The 16,238-nt window shown below is 34.2% G+C and overlaps 1 protein-coding gene across 1 annotated transcript in view; it reads right to left on the bottom strand.

The window, feature by feature from the left end:
- Positions 1 to 16,238, bottom strand: part of LOC148949772 (uncharacterized) — a 147,805-nt gene that overhangs the window by 99,724 nt on the left and 31,843 nt on the right. The window contains exon 4 of the mRNA XM_089093087.1: positions 8,947 to 9,185. Coding sequence (XP_088949213.1) covers positions 8,947 to 9,185 — 239 coding nt within the window. The remainder of the gene's footprint in view (positions 1 to 8,946; positions 9,186 to 16,238) is intronic.

Below are 16,238 nucleotides of genomic sequence, written 5' to 3'. Positions count from 1 at the left end.
CGGCTCCAATGTTTTATTATTCATGTATTTATTATTTATTTTTTTCCCGGAGGCACTTCCTTTGGAAAGTGTCGTCGTAAAAACTTCAAAGGGGGCTCATTCGATTGTAAATTGAGAGCTCTAGTGCCCTTTTTAAGGGTCAAAATTGATTGGAAGGCAACGAACTCCCCTTCCACGCCCACCATTTCCCCACACACATCCAATCAAAATTTCAAGAGAGCCATTTTGTTCTAAGTTGTTGATTTCCAGATAGGAATTATTTTTTGAGGAGGACACTCCCCCCCGCCCTCAGGGCAAGGGTTGTAAGTTATGCCCTGGGGGTATATAAGCTTTTTATAGAAAACTTTGTCGTAGAAACTTCAAAAAGGGCTCATTCGATTGGCTATTAAAGGGCTAGTGCCCTTTTTAATAGTCGAAAGTGATTGGAGGGCAACTAAACCCCCTCTCACGTCCACCTTTTCTCCAAACACATCCAATCAAAATTTTGAGATAGCCATTTTGTTCAACGTAGTTGAAAGTTCTGGAAACTAGGTCTTTGAGGATGAACCCCCCCCCTCCCCCAGCCCACGTGGCAAGGGTTTTAAGTTATGCCCTGGGGGCATATAAGGTTGCTTATAGAAAGTTTTGCCGTAGTAAATTCAAAAAGGGCTCATTCGATTGGAAATTTAAATTGCTAGTGCCCTTTTTAATAGTCGAAAGTGATTGGAAGGCAACTAACACCCCTTCCACGCCCACCATTTCCCCAAACATATCCAATCAAAATTTTGAGATAGCCATTTTGTTCAACGTAGCTCAAAGTTCTGGATATTATATCTTTGAGCATGACACCCCCCCTCCCCAAGGTATTCAGGGCAAAGGTTATAAGTTATGCCCTGAATGCATATACGGTTCTTATGCAAGGAATGTTCGTATAAACTTCATAGTGAGCTCATTTGATGGGAAATTGAAAGTTCTACTTCACTTTTTAAGCGTCAAAAAATATTGGAGGGTAACCAGCCACCCCATGCCCTTTTTTCCCAAATGCATTCAATAAAAATTTTGAGATAGCTATTTTGTTAATGTTCAAAGATCACAAAAACTCCGGTGTCGACACAACTCCCCAGGACCTGGGGGCAGGCACTGTAAGTTATGCCCTGGGGGCATATATGGTTCTTATGAAAGGTATGGTCGTATAAACTTTATAGAGGGCTCATTTGATTAGAAATTCAAAGATCTAGTTCACTTTTTAAGAGTCAAAAGAGATTGGAGGGTGCTTAGCCCCCCCCCCGCCAGGTCCTTTTTTTCTCAAACCCATCTGATAAGAACTTTGAGATTTTTAAAAAAATAGTTCAAAGACAATATAACGAAAACTCCGGGGTCGACACAGCCGCCCAGAGCCCGAAAGCAGGTGTTGTAGGTTATGCCCTGGTGGAATACATAGTTCTTGTAGAAGGGATGCTCGTAAAAACTTTAGAGAGGGCTAATTTGATTGGAAATTGCAAGTTCTAGCTCAGTTTTTGAGAGTCAAAAGAGATTTGAGGGTAACTAGCCACCCCCCACACGCCCCTTTTTTTACCGAATGCATCTGATAAAAAATTTTAGGTAGCCATTAAGTTAAAAATTGTTCAAAAGTCAGATAACAAAATCTCAGGTGTCGACACAACCCCCCAGGGTCCGGGAGTAGGCGTTGTAAGCTATGCCCTATTTCTCAGAAGGCTCTTTTGATTGGAAGTTGAGAGTTCTAGTTCACTTTTTAAAAGTCAAGAGATTGAAGGGCAACTAGCCCCCTCCCGCATGCCATTTTTTCCCCAAACCCATCCGTTAAAAATCTTGAGATGGCCAGTTTTTTAAAAAATTGTTCATTAATTAGATAACAAAAACTCCGGTGTCAACACAACCCCCCAGGGGATAGGCGTTGTAAGTGTTGTCCTGGGGGCGTGTATGGTTCTTATGAAAGGGATGCTCGTATAAACTTCAGAGAGGGCTCATTTGATTGGAAATTGAAAGTTCTAGTTAATTTTTAAGGGTCAAAATATATCCGGGGGCAACTAACCCCCCCCCCCCAACACCGAATTTTCCCCAAGATTATCCGGTAAAATTTTTGAGACAGCCATTTCATTAAAAATAATTCAAAGGTCAGATAAGAAAAACTCCTGTGTCGACGCTCTAGTTCAAGTTCACTTTTTAAAAGTCAACAGATTTAAGGGAAACTAGCACCCCCCCCATGCCCTTTTTTCCCCAAACCCATCGGCTACAAATCTTGAGATAGCCAGTTTTTTAATAATTCATTAATTAGATAACATAAACTCCGGTGTCAACACTACCCCCCATGGCCTGTAGGCAGGCGTTGTAAGTAATGCTCTGGGGGCATATATCGTTTTTATAGAAGGGATGCTTGTACAAGTTTCGGAGAGGGTTTATTTGATTGGAAATTGATAGCTCTCGTTCACTTTTTAAGAGTCAAAAGAGATTGGAGGACACTAGCCCCCCTCCTCCACGCCCTAAATGCATCAGATACAAATTTTGAGATATAAATTTTGTTAAAATAGTTCAAAGTTAAGATAAGAAAATTTCCGGTGTCGACACAGCCCCCCAGAGCCCGAGGGTAGGCGCTGTAAGTCATGCCATGGGGGCATATATGGCTTCAGGAAAAGAATGCTCGCATAAACTTAATAGAGGGCTTATTTGGTTGGAAATTCGAAGTTGTAATACACCTTTTAAGACTAAAAAGTGATCGGAGGGCAGCTAGCCTCCCACCCCCACACTCCATTAATTTTTTTCCCAGACGCACTTCATATAGAAGAAGGCGTCGTCGTGTAAACTTTAAAGGGGGCTCATTTCAAAAGGGGCAAACTTTTTTCACTTTGATGTTGTTACTTTGATACCACTTTTGAAACTTTGATGAAGATTTGATTTTCTTTTTTTTAAAGTTTTATTTTGAAATAATGAATTTTTAAAAACCTTGAAACTTTTTGCAATCAAAAACGAACAAAAATTAATCAAAAAAACTTTCCGAAAAATAATTTTTTAAAAGAAAAGTAAAGGCCACTTTAAACTTAAGCTCAGCAAATTCAAATATCTGTTTAAATTCAAACTCAAAACGACCAGAAATTACTATTAAAGAATAAATGAAACCCAAAACGAACAGAAATTAAATAAACAATCATAGCAAAAACATACAACAAGTAATAATATAAATGAATAAATAAATCTTAAAGCAAGTAATGCTTATATTGAATATGAAAATCAAGCTTAAAACGAAAAAAAAATATTTGCTATTGAAGTAAAAATGAAACTTAAAACGAACAGAAATTAAATAAACAATCAATGCAAACAAACATACAATAGATATTAATGTAAATGAATAAATAAATCTTAAAACGAGTAAAATTTAAATTGAATATGCTAATTAAGCTTAAAACGAACAAAAATCACTACAAACAAGAGATAGGGTATCGCCTCCTTCTCTCACTGTAAAGGTATAAAACCTACTGCGGCATTGGCGCTTTACTGAAAACTATAGGCATCTTGAACAGTCTTGGAAAGTATAAACAACATCAAAATGGATATATGATATATAATGATATTATTTGTTGAAAGATCCATCAGTTTAAGAATTTATTTCACTCTAATTTTATTTTTATTTTCAATGCTGTAAGAATAAATTAAACTGAATATTTGATGTATAATGATATTAATTGCTGAAAGCTCTTCAGTTCAACATTTGAATATAATTTTAATGTTTATTTTCAGTATTAAGTACAAAAGAAAATATTCGTAATAAAATTGGTTTTCAGTAAAGCGCCAATGACGCAGGTTTTAGACGTTTACAGTGAGAGAAGGAGGCAATACCCAAACTCTTGTTTGTAGTAGTTTTTGTTCGTTTCAAGCTTGATTTGTATATTCAATTTAAGGTTCACTCATTTTAAGATTTATTCATTCATTTACATTTATATCTATTGTATGTTTGTTTGCATTGATTGTTTATTTAATTTCTGTTCGTTTTGGGTTTCCTTTATTCTTTAATATTAATTTCTGGTCGTTTTGAGTTTAAATTATAATAGGTAATTGTATCTGCTGAGCTTAAGTTAAAAATGGCCTTTAACTTTCTTTGAAAAACTTATTTTTCCGAAAGTTTTTCTTTAATTAATCATTCGAAGTGTCTATGGAGTGTCAGGTAGACGCCTGTCCAAAACCAAGGTTTTGGACAAGCTGGACGCTTGTCCAAGACGCTTGTCCAAAACCTAGCATAAATAAGTGGTTTACTTTTAGTGCTTGGAAGAAGGCAGATATTGCCCTTTATATGTTCACATAAAATACACGCTCACATTTATATACCCTTATTCTTTTCTTAAAGTTAATGGTTTAACTTTTTAAAAAAATACCATTTTGGAAAGAGGTCAGACAAGGTGGTGTTTTGTCAACTAGTGTTTTCAAGATATGCATCTCTCATGAAATCAATAATATACCTCTAACATATCATATCTTATGAGGTTGTGTAATGTTTTGTATCTAGCATATACTGATGATGGTGAATGAGAAACCGTCCGGAAGGATGCAAACTTTGTTTGCTGACCCCGTACCACTGGATATGGGGCTTAAACCCCTAACTAATCGCTCCGAATAGGGCTGTCCCAACTTTATGGGCACGGATGAAGCCCAACCCAGGGATTCTTAATCAGAACCCAGTTCTAGATATGGTTGGGCTTGCGACCCTATTCCTGAAAACAATTGCAACGAAAAGAAATGTTACTCAAGCCTAGGTTGTTATTGGTTTTAACTCATTACGACCTCGACCCTTCCCCAGACATCCTTTGAACCTTGCTGACCAAGGTGGGCTGAAAATAGCCACCTAGAATGTTTTAACCATGAATGACCCGGGGTTCAAAGACCTTCTAGGGCTGGAGGTGTCGAGTTGCGGGATTGCCATATTTAGAATGACAGAAACACACCTGATGGGATCAGGCGATGGAGAAATCGCCAGTACAGGTCACAGGATGATTTGGTCAGGCTAAACCTCCAGTGGAATCAGCCGTGTAGGCCTGGTCCTAAACGAGAAGGCAAAGAAATGCGTCATATCCCACAACCCAATATCCGATAGACTTCTCACTGCCCGCTTCAACCACAAGCAGGGTAAGATGCCTATTATTGTGTGCTACGCACTAGCGAATGTCTCCCCAGTGGACGAAAAAAACAGGTTCTACTCAGCTCTGACATCTGATCTATCTGGGATTTCCTCTAACGATGTTTTGGTCGTGCTGGGGGATTTCAATGCAACTGTATCTAACCCCAGCTTAGCTATTAACTCTGTAGTTGGACTGGTTACCCCTGACTCTTTGAACGGAAATGGGACCCGATTCCTCCAGCTGTGCACTATGCACGAATTGGTCATTGCCAACACCCTGTTTTACAGGAACGACATCGATAAGCCAACATGGTAAAGCAATGACGGGCGAACCCGAAATATTATTGACTATATCGAAGGGATCAAGTGGTGGGACTTTGTCTCAAACACCCGACTGCTGACCCTAATGGATCAGACCCCCAACTCTCGTCAGCTCACCGTAGGAACCCTACGATCATTTGACCTCTTAATTTGCATGCCAGCAGAAGCATCCGCCAGCACACTTTTCTATTTTGATCCCCCTGAGCATGGCTGGAAGCACCTCCGTGGAATACCTCTCCATGATTTCTAATCATCTCCAAGAACCACTCACGCTTGCGAAGTGCTGTTTGGAATGGAGGAGGAGTCACGTCTCTCTCTACGCTGGACCACCAGCAGGAGCTCTAAGTCAAAATATACTGATGACCTTCTTGTTATTAGCAGCCTTTCCGATTCTATTTATTATATTTCTGAAGTTTTTGTTCGGATTCGTTTTTATTTAAATGGCTTTTAGTGCGAAGGCAGATATGACCCTTTATATGCTCACCTTGAGTAGCCTACTAGCAACAGCCCGTGTTCCTTATCACCTTCTTCAATGCGCTTTTTATGTTGGAAACAGACAAAGCGAAGTAAATGCACTTTATATTTAGATTATTTCTTGTGTAGAACGGGCCGAAGAATTGTGTCCTGAAAATTATAGTGAGACCTGAAACTCGGAAACCCTTCTGGGGTTTTGGATCAGAACTAAAAGTCACTATAAATAAGCTAAGTTTTGGCTTCAGATTTGGTTTTGTTGCGGTAGACCTTAAAAAGGCGTGGTCTTTGATGTGAAGAAAAGAACAAAACACAAGTAATACATTAGAGCTATTAAGTACAAAGGTCTTAATTTTTCAAGTTCACGTAAGGAATGGACAGGCGTCATGACCTTGAAGAAGGTTTAGAAAGTTATGGATTACTTATTACGGATTACTGATTACTCTACTTATTTTAGTCAATTTGTTTACAATTATCTACCATATACGGTGTTGCAGTCTCATGTTGTTACTGTGACTTTATCTTCAATTGAAACTGTTCTTTAAAAAAAACTTAGTCCTCGCTTATTGATTTTGAAGTAATTTCTACGCCGTGTCTTCAGTCTGACTGCAAACTTTTGATTTTATCCCTTCGGTTGTTATCTCAAATTTGTTTAAGCTCATCTCTTGTACCCGATAAATTTCTACGCGGGACTGTAACTTCAATTCTTAAAAAAGGGTAAATCGCCTGTTAATTGTTCGTCTTACGGACCCGTCACGGTATCTCGTAATCTGAGTAAAGTTTTCGAATATATTATTTTTCCACATAGTACCTCTGGGATTGATTTTGGAAAGAATCAGCTTGGTTTTCGGCATAGGGTTAGGTCATTCGCCTTTGCGCTTTTGATATTTCTAGAGCTTTTAGTTATATTATCCATTTCCAGATTTTTCACTCACTGTTCACGAAAGGGATTAATATTTCTATCATTTTGTTGCTGATGTATTGAAACTCTTATTCTTTTCTTAATGTTAAAGTTAGTGGTCCGTCTTTTGAAAAAAAGAACACCATTTTGGAAAAAGTTCAGACAAGATGGTGTTTTGTCATCTAGTTTTTCAAGATATGCATCTCTCATGTAATCAATGATATACCTCTGACATATCTTTTGGGGTTGTGGAATGTTTTAAATCTAGCATATACTGATGACCATCTTGTTATTAGAAACCTTTCCAGTTCTAATAAATATATTTCCGAAGCGTCTGTTCGATTTGTTCTTTATTTAAATGTTGTTAAGTGGGAGTACCTTACTGTTGGTTGTTCGTCCCCTTCACTTGCACCACAACACCTCTGACATGCAAATCGTTTTCTATCCCCCTCTGTGGAGTCTTGTAGATGGTTAGGCATCAGTATTTCTAACAATTTATGATCTTTTCGGCTGATTTTGGACTCAAAGTTGAAAATTTAGGTTGATTTTTAGAGGATTATTGTATTATCTTTCATAGTTAGTGCCTGCGGAATATTGTGTATGTAGCATATACTAATGACCTTTTTGTTATTAGAAGTCTTTCCGGTTCCATTAATTATATTTCTGAAGCTTTTGTTCTGATTGGTCTTTATTTAAATGCCGTTATATATGTATATATATATATATATATATATATATATATATATATATATATATATATATATATATATATATATATATATATATATATATATATATATATATATATATATATATATATATATATATATATATATATATATATATATATATATATATATATATATATATATATATATATATATATATATATATATATATATATATATATATATATATATATATATATATATATATATATATATATATATATATATATATATATATATATATATATATATATATGTAATTATTCTCCATGACTACACTGCCTTTTCTATGACAAAAACAATAAGAATTCCAAATAGGGATAGGTCCTTTTATTAGACAGTGAAACAAAAATATAAAACAAAGACTAAATATTTCGATGAGACAGTCGGTCATCATCATCAGTAGAGTTAGTAACTTATCAAAATTAAAACAAACTGCTTTTATACTAAACAAAATAATCACTCCCGGGTCATAGGAAGTTACCGGTCCATTGACTTAAAAAGTTCACTAACTGTTCTTGAATTTTTTAATACTGCGTTGAGTAAAGGTGGTACAAATTAGTAACTCTACTGATGATGATGACCGTTCGAAATAGTGTCATCGAAATATTTAGAGTCTTTGTTTTATATTTTCGTTTCACTATCTAATAAAAGGACCTATCCCTATTTGGAACCCTTATTATTTTCGTCATAGAAAAGGCAGTGTGGTCATGGAGAATAATAGTAACGTCGTATATATGGGGATGACAGACCAACTTCAGAATCAGCAACATTTCACTTGCTATTAGAAGAATAAAATAAAAATTTAGCACCTGTAAATTCAGCATTATTTCATTTTTAATTAGAAGAATATTCAACGCAGTATACTGTTAGTGAACTTTCTAAGTCAATGGACCGGTAACCTGCTTTGACCTGCAATTTCGAAGAAACTTGTACCACCTTTACTCAACGCAGTATTAAAAAATTCAAGAACAGTTAGTGAACTTTTTAAGTCAATGGACCGCTAACTTGCTTTGAACCGGGAGTGATTATTTTGTTTAGTATAAAAGCAGTTTGTTTTAATTTTGATAAGTTAGTAACTCTACTGATGATGATGACCGACTGTGTCATCGAAATATTTAGTGTTTGGTTTATATTTTCGTTTCACTGTCTAATAAAAGGACCTATCCCTATTTGGAGTTCTTATTGTTTTCGATATAAATATATATATATATATATATATATATATATATATATATATATATATATATATATATATATATATATATATATATATATATATATATATATATATATATATATATATATATATATATATATATATATATATATGTTTATTACTATGGCCTGGGTTCGTTCTTTACTATGCTGTAGCTATTGCTGCAAGTATGAAGAGAGGCCTGCAGACTATGTTAACTTACCTATAAAAAAGTGACTGTTGATCAGGCGTTGAGGGTACCAACGTTATTTTCTTGGGCAAATCTTCCATTTCTGTCGGTAAGCCTTGCTTTCGGCTAACACGCAATTTGTAACATGTATCGTCAACATTTAGTTTGAAATGTTCTTCATCAAATGAGATCGTTAAATTGTTCCAACTGCTGACGTCAGTCATGAGTAACTGACTTTTTTTCTTCAAAGATGCTAACTCTGTTCCATTGTCCTGGAAAAGAGACAGTTTTATTTAAAAGGCAATTTAAGGCTTGTCCAACATGATTAAGATTGACAAGGAACATTTCTAAGTCTGTTAGATATTTTCTGTCTTCCTAAGAAAAAAGCGAAGTAAAAAGAAATAAAAATCGGTAGAAAAAAACATCGGTAGAGGAAAATGAAGCAAATACAAGAAAAAACCTCTTTACCAAGCAATGAAGAGTTTAATTGTGGTCTTATTTGTTTTCGCAAAATCTTTAAGAATTTACGAAATTGTAAGAGGAGTTTTATGCGTCATATATTTTAAATCCGTTTGTTCTTGCTTTATTTTTGTGGTTTGTTTTTTTACTTTGACAGTTGTTTTATATTGTTTACTGAATTCTGAAGTCAATTTTTTTTCAATTTACTTCGGATTTATTTTATTTCTTCTGTTTTGACGGATTCAGGGTATCGGTGGAGAGGAGGGGAGTTAAGATGTATCAATTTTCAAGAATTCAATAACTAGGATCAGCATATTTTTATGAGAACTGCAAGCAGAGAATGGAATTAAATTATACCATTAAAACCATTGCCAACATATTTGTAGGGTTTCTGTATTTATTTTTTTTCTAAAATTTAACAAGTGTACTAAATATTTGCTTTGGTAACATGCCTTTCATAGCCCTGAAGATTGCTTCCTTAAACAAATGCCGCTCATTGAAACCCCACTAACATGACACAGAAGACAAGGAAAATATATAAAGAATCATTGGACACTAGTTTTTTATAATTCAGTATATTCAAGTCCTTTTATTTTAGGTTCATAATTCATTAAAGATGTCATTAACTAGGCACGAGTCAGTCACTAAGCATAAATATCTTAGTCCAGGTAGATTATACTGCAACACTAAGCCTGTCTTTGAAGTTGGAACAGTATCTGCGAGTTGTGTCAAACTTATTAAAGATACCAACAAAATTGTGCTGTCTTTGATGTGTAAGTAACTTCAAATTTACGAATGTCGAAAAAGGATTCCAATTTTCAACCACTTTTTTCGCTAGATCCTTTTTTTTCGCTAGATTCTTTTTTTCGCTAGGCTTGAATTGTACTAATATTGATAACAATCAATGTTCAACAATTCAATAAGTAGGATCAGCACATTTTTAAGACAATTACAAGCAGAGATTGGATATAAACTTTACGACTAAAAACTATTGCCAACATATTTGTAGGTTTTCTGTTTTTATTTTTTTCTAAAATTTAACAAGTATACTAAATAACATGCTTTGGTGACACACCTTCCATCGCTCTGAAGATTGATTCCTTAAGCAAATGCCGCTGATTGAAACATCACCAACATGTAACAGAAGACAAGGAAAACATATAAAGAATTAAACAGAGGGTTAGAGGGTAAACAAGATAAGGAGCAAGCTGGTGACTTCCACTGGTGCATTTGGACGCCACTGAGACAAATTCTGATTGAAGTTTGCCGAGGCGTTGGCATAAGACTGTCCATCTTGGGATATTGGCATTCAAAAGCTTTGTTCAGATGCCTTGTAAGTTCAAGCAACTAATCCTGCTACAAGTAGGCGAGCAAGTAAGTATGGAATCATACCGTCATTTTACTTACAATCCACTTTTTCCTTATAAATTCTCTCCATTTTTTCACTCTCGTGGTTCAGATCAGTGGTAGTGTAACAGATATATACTTATATCCAATGTAAATTGTTCTAATAAATTGGGAAGTATAGTCGATTCTCATTGATGTCTGATACGCCTTTTGTCGTTCAATGCTATTTTTTATATTTCTTAGGTATTCGAATGTACCGTTGAAATGGCTTTACTTAGGTATTTTGTTTCATTCACATTTTCGTCATTTTTTCACTTTTGAAGCTCATTGTATTTCAGACATGCAAACGGCTTAACAAAGAGATAATAAATTAAAAAATGTTACTGATTTCCAGTGGTCTGCAGTACCGCATCCGATGACAAGTATTGATTTTCAAATTTCTAAATATTACGAATTTTTCTTTGAAATGGTCAGTTGTTATAAAAAAGAAATTTTTCATCACTAGCAATATGTTTTAATAAATAGACATTTATTTTTCATCCTCTTCTTCCTTCAAAATCCTCTTTTTTATTTTGCTCTTGAAGCTCATTGTCCTTTAGACAAGGAAGACAATATTTTAAACTTTAATATTTAGACTTTTAATATAAATTTAGACTTTAGACAAAGAGACAATAGATTGAAAAATATATCATCGATTTTCACCAATATCCGTTTGGGGCATCCAATTTCCAGTACCATTTAAAAGATTTTCTGAAGTTTTAAAATATTCAGTTGAAACAGTCAGTTTTTGAAGGAAATAAATTTACATCCCTAGTTTGTCTTTTATTATATCGTCATTTGTTTAAGTTCACTCTTTCGTCAATAGTTCACTTTTTTGATCTTGAAGCTCACTGTAATTCAGCCGAAGAAGGAGCGTAACAAAGAGATAATAAATTGGAAAGTTACCGATACCGTTAAGTTACCGATAAAGTTACCATTACCGATGTTAGACACAATACCGCAATTCCAATATCATTTAATGTGCTTTCAAAGTTTCTAAATCATTTTTGGAACGATTATTTTTGAAAAGAAATAAGTTCCCTTTGCTAGTAATATCTTTTATTATATAGTTATTTAATTTATAATCCACGATTTTCTTCAAAATTATCTTCATTTTTTAACTTCTAAAGCTCACTGTATGTTATACCAGAAAAAAGCACAACAGCTGAACAATATGTATTATTCAGAAATACAGGTATGTTTCTCCAACAGGAGCCTAGTTTGCTATGGGGCAGAGGGCAACTTCCCCCTCCCAGACCTCAGTGTCTCTCTCAGACCCAGTTTTCCCCCCTCAGTTGAAATTTAGTCTCTTGAAAAAATCTTGTCTATACGAAGATAGTCGTGAACAATTCAAGCATCCACAGAAACGGGGTAGTTTTCTTTAGTGTATCTTGACCTTTATGGGATTGTATGATTTTCAGTTCTTTCACTGTCATTTTCACTTGATTTGGGAAAATTGGCTCCAACTTCACCTCCCTTTGTATTTTAACAAAATTACACGAAATTTCGAAATTACATATTTATTTCTGACAAAATTTATTTTGATGAAATTACATATTTATTTCTAATCCACACTATACAGAGGTATAATACGTGGAGTATCACGAAGAAAGACACATAAAAATGCAACGCAAATCAATATAGAAATCAAAGAATACCATTCACTTACGACTGAAAAAACCTGATAAGGTGATGGTGCGGAGAAATACGGATATAAGTGGTATCTGAAAGCTTTCTGTGTAGTGCTTCCAGTTTCACAGTGATATCAGGAACAAGAAATTTATTAATAATTACTCGGTATTTAGTCCAAGGTGGAAGAAACAACAAAAATTTACAAAATCTAAAATAATCAATCTGGATTCTTTTTAACTCATTTTTCTTAAGAAGGGAAAAAATTCCAGAAACAAAAACAATTGAGTGGTCACAAAAAAGTTGAGTAGACCTTGGCCAACGCGAGTGTATTATATTTACATCTATTGGCAACAATCTTAGCATATCCCAATTGAATTTTTATATTAATATCTGAGACTGTGCGCTGGCGCAAGCTCGGAAGACTATTAGTAACAGAAATGCCGAGCCATCGAAGAGAATCTACGAGACGGATAGTAAAGCCACTACAACAAAGGGGAGCACTAGAATTTTTGTTAAAAAAAAGAAATTTATATTTATCTACGTTAAGAGAAAGGCCTATGTCTGAAAAAGAAGTAGCAAAACGAGAAATAATGTTAGATAGATCAGTTTTAGTGCGGCTTATAAGCCGCACTAAATACTGTATATTTTTCTTTACACCAGAAATACATACCAGGAGAATTAGTATAACTTATGAAAATTTTCAACTCAGTTGCCCAAGCTCTAAGATCATGCTCGCATAAAAGCTTTCTGATTGTGTATATACATACTTGATCTATAGTGCTTTTTGCTGAATGTTGGATATTTCGTGTTTTGTATATATGTTTATGAAGTTTTCTTGTTAGCTTTTTTTTCTCTCCTTTTTGTTGCTGTTACTCCGCACATTTCTTTTGTTGTATGGTGGCTATAGATAAAATTTATTTATTTATTCAATATATGAGACTTTATAAATAATTTTCTCCAACGTCTGGCACGACATCTGACGTCCAGTACTTTGAAAGTTCTTATTTTTGAAATTTCTTAAAGCTTCTATCGTATCGATAGAAGCTTTTCTATGTATCGATACAATTTTTGAAATTTCTAATGTATCACTGAGAAGGCAACTTTTCGAAGGAAAGAAATTTCCATCGTTAGCTATGTCTTTATTATATTTCATTTTATTTAAAATTAATTTTTTCAAAATTGTCTCCATTTTAAGCTCTGTTTGTTTCCATCAAGGAAAAAGAGATAATAAATTGTAATTTATCATTTATTTTTATCGATATTCGGTTCAACATTTCACTCGGTCCCTTCTGAAAAGAAATAACTTTCCATCGCTAGCTAAATCTTTTTTATAAATTTTTAATTTATAATCCACCATTTCCTTCAAAATAATCTTCCTTTTCTCAGTCTTGAAGGTTATTGTATTTTAGACAAGAAAACTGCATATCAGGTAAATGATATATAGGATGATATCAATAATTTTCTCTGATGTCCGGCATGATATCCAACGTCCAGTGCATTTTGCACATTTTTTAAAGTTTCCTGATGTATCGTCGAGATGGTCATCGATATTTTTATCGATATTCGGTTCAACATTTCACTCGGTCCCTTCTGAAAAGAAATAACTTTCCATCGCTAGCTAAATCTTTTTTATAAATTTTTAATTTATAATCCACCATTTCCTTCAAAATAATCTTCCTTTTCTCAGTCTTGAAGGTTATTGTATTTTAGACAAGAAAACTGCATATCAGGTAAATGATATATAGGATGATATCAATAATTTTCTCTGATGTCCGGCATGATATCCGACGTCCAGTGCATTTTTCACATTTTTTAAAGTTTCCAGATGTATCGTCGAGATGGTCAATTTTCCAAGGAAAGAAATTCCCATCGTTAGCTATGTCTTTTATTATACAGTCATTTTATTTATGATTCACTTTTTCCTTTAAAATCCTCTTCATTTTTTTTGCTCTTGAAGCTCATTGTATTTCAGACAAGGGAACAGCATAACAGAGGGATAATAAATTGGAAGATATCAGTGATTTTCTCCGACGTCCGGTACGGCCAAATCATTTCCCCCTATTGTACTGGGAATTGAGCATTGCCAATTAAATTCTAGGAAAAATATTGCTTAGAGCCGATATCAAGACCATAAATGAACAGTGGTGTTCCACAAAATAGCCCCAAGTAAGACAGGAAAATTGCAAAAAAATGTTTATGGGAGAAAGGGGTAAAATATGAAGAGGTATCATTTCCCAAAAGTATGGTCAAGTGAGTTAACAAGCCTGTGATTTTTGTATATATTTAGCCTAGAAGAACAACTCAAGAAAAAGATATGAGGGCAAGATAATGCAACATTTGTTAGATATTTTCCAAAGACATTATCTACGTATTGTTTTGGGTACTTGCCTGACTGACAGTATTTAAAACAGTATGTTGTGCAAAAAATGTGGTTCAATCCCACTTTCTAAGGATAAAATGAGTGAAAGTTTGAAAAGGCTAGGATATGTTCTACAGATGAAGGAGGACAGATTTCAAAAGATCGCTTATGTCAGCCAGCCATCTCAAGCCAAGCAAAAGGCGAGTCGTCCCAAAATGGGGTGGGAGGAGGTTGTAAGGAAAGATTTAAGGGAAATTGGAGCTTCCTGGGAGGCTGTAAAAGGGAGGCTTTGAATAGATTGGGACCAAGGAGAAGCACGCGTAGCTGTGTTAGCCTCAGGTGGCTTGGTTCTGTAGTGAGTTGTTAGTAGTCTTAGTAACAGAACATTTTGCTTTTAAAAAAGGCAATGACAAGTCTGAAAATACCAAATTTGGATTTTTAATTAAAGACGAAATATATAGAAATAAAAGATTATTAAACCTGAAAGCACTAAAAAATTACCTCAAAATAAAAGTTAAAACAAGCAATAATTTATTAGACTCTAATTAAAGTCAGCCAAACACTTGAAAAAGCTAATAGATGATTTAGTAAAGAAAATTCTGACTGAGCAAGCGTGACAAGACAAAAACGCAAGAGCACGAAGAAAATCAAGGCAAAAGGAAAGGATTATTTTATTTATTATAGAATATTATTTTAAGAGATTATAGATTAATTTATTTTAGCCTTAGGTTCTTATAGTTTTTCTTTTCATATTGTCCTGAGGTTTTTATCCATATTTTTTTTTACTGCACTAAAGACAGTCAATAAATATTTCTTGACAGAAATAATTGTAATTTTATACCTTATTTTTCTTTGTTCTCCTACATATTCTCGTTTTGAAACAATTTTAACAGATTTTTGGGCTCAGCAGCCTTACTGAAGAATGCCCACATGCCTTTCAAAACGCTAAACAATTTGGGAGTAAACTATTTAGTGAAAGGAGGAAGTTAACACTCTGTCCAGGGTGTATTTTCGAGTGTTTAAGAATTAAAAATGCTTCATTTATGCTTCTCAAGTGGAAGTTTCTGAAAAACATACCTTAATAAAATAAATACTATAAAGGTTAATCTGCATTAAAGGGTATATAGATGGTCACAATAAAAAAAGAAAGGTGATACCTCTGCTGTTGTTTTTTTTATGTCAGAAATAATACTGATCGCTGAAATGAGGCATCTCTAGGCCCAGTGAGTTTGTCTCTGATGAGGCGTAATCGATATCGACCACTTTGAAATAAACCAAATAAACGTATGGTTTATAAAAAAACGTGGTTTATTTTTGTTGTGAAATAAACCAAAATAAACCAAACCCAAATATATTTTACTTTACGATTTACTAGCGAGTATTTACTAAATAAATCTTGCTAGTCCAGGGATCCTTGTTAATGATGATTGTATTTGATGTATTGTTTATGGTAGGTGAGGTCAAAGGCTCATTCAAGTGCACTGTTAAT

The sequence above is a fragment of the Artemia sp. Qi Xiang Cuo genome, chromosome 8 (genome assembly GCF_049724085.1).
Source record: "Artemia sp. Qi Xiang Cuo chromosome 8, ASM4972408v1, whole genome shotgun sequence".
NCBI classification, from domain to species: domain Eukaryota; kingdom Metazoa; phylum Arthropoda; class Branchiopoda; order Anostraca; family Artemiidae; genus Artemia; species Artemia sp. Qi Xiang Cuo.
This window is presented reverse-complemented; position numbering and strand designations above follow the sequence as displayed.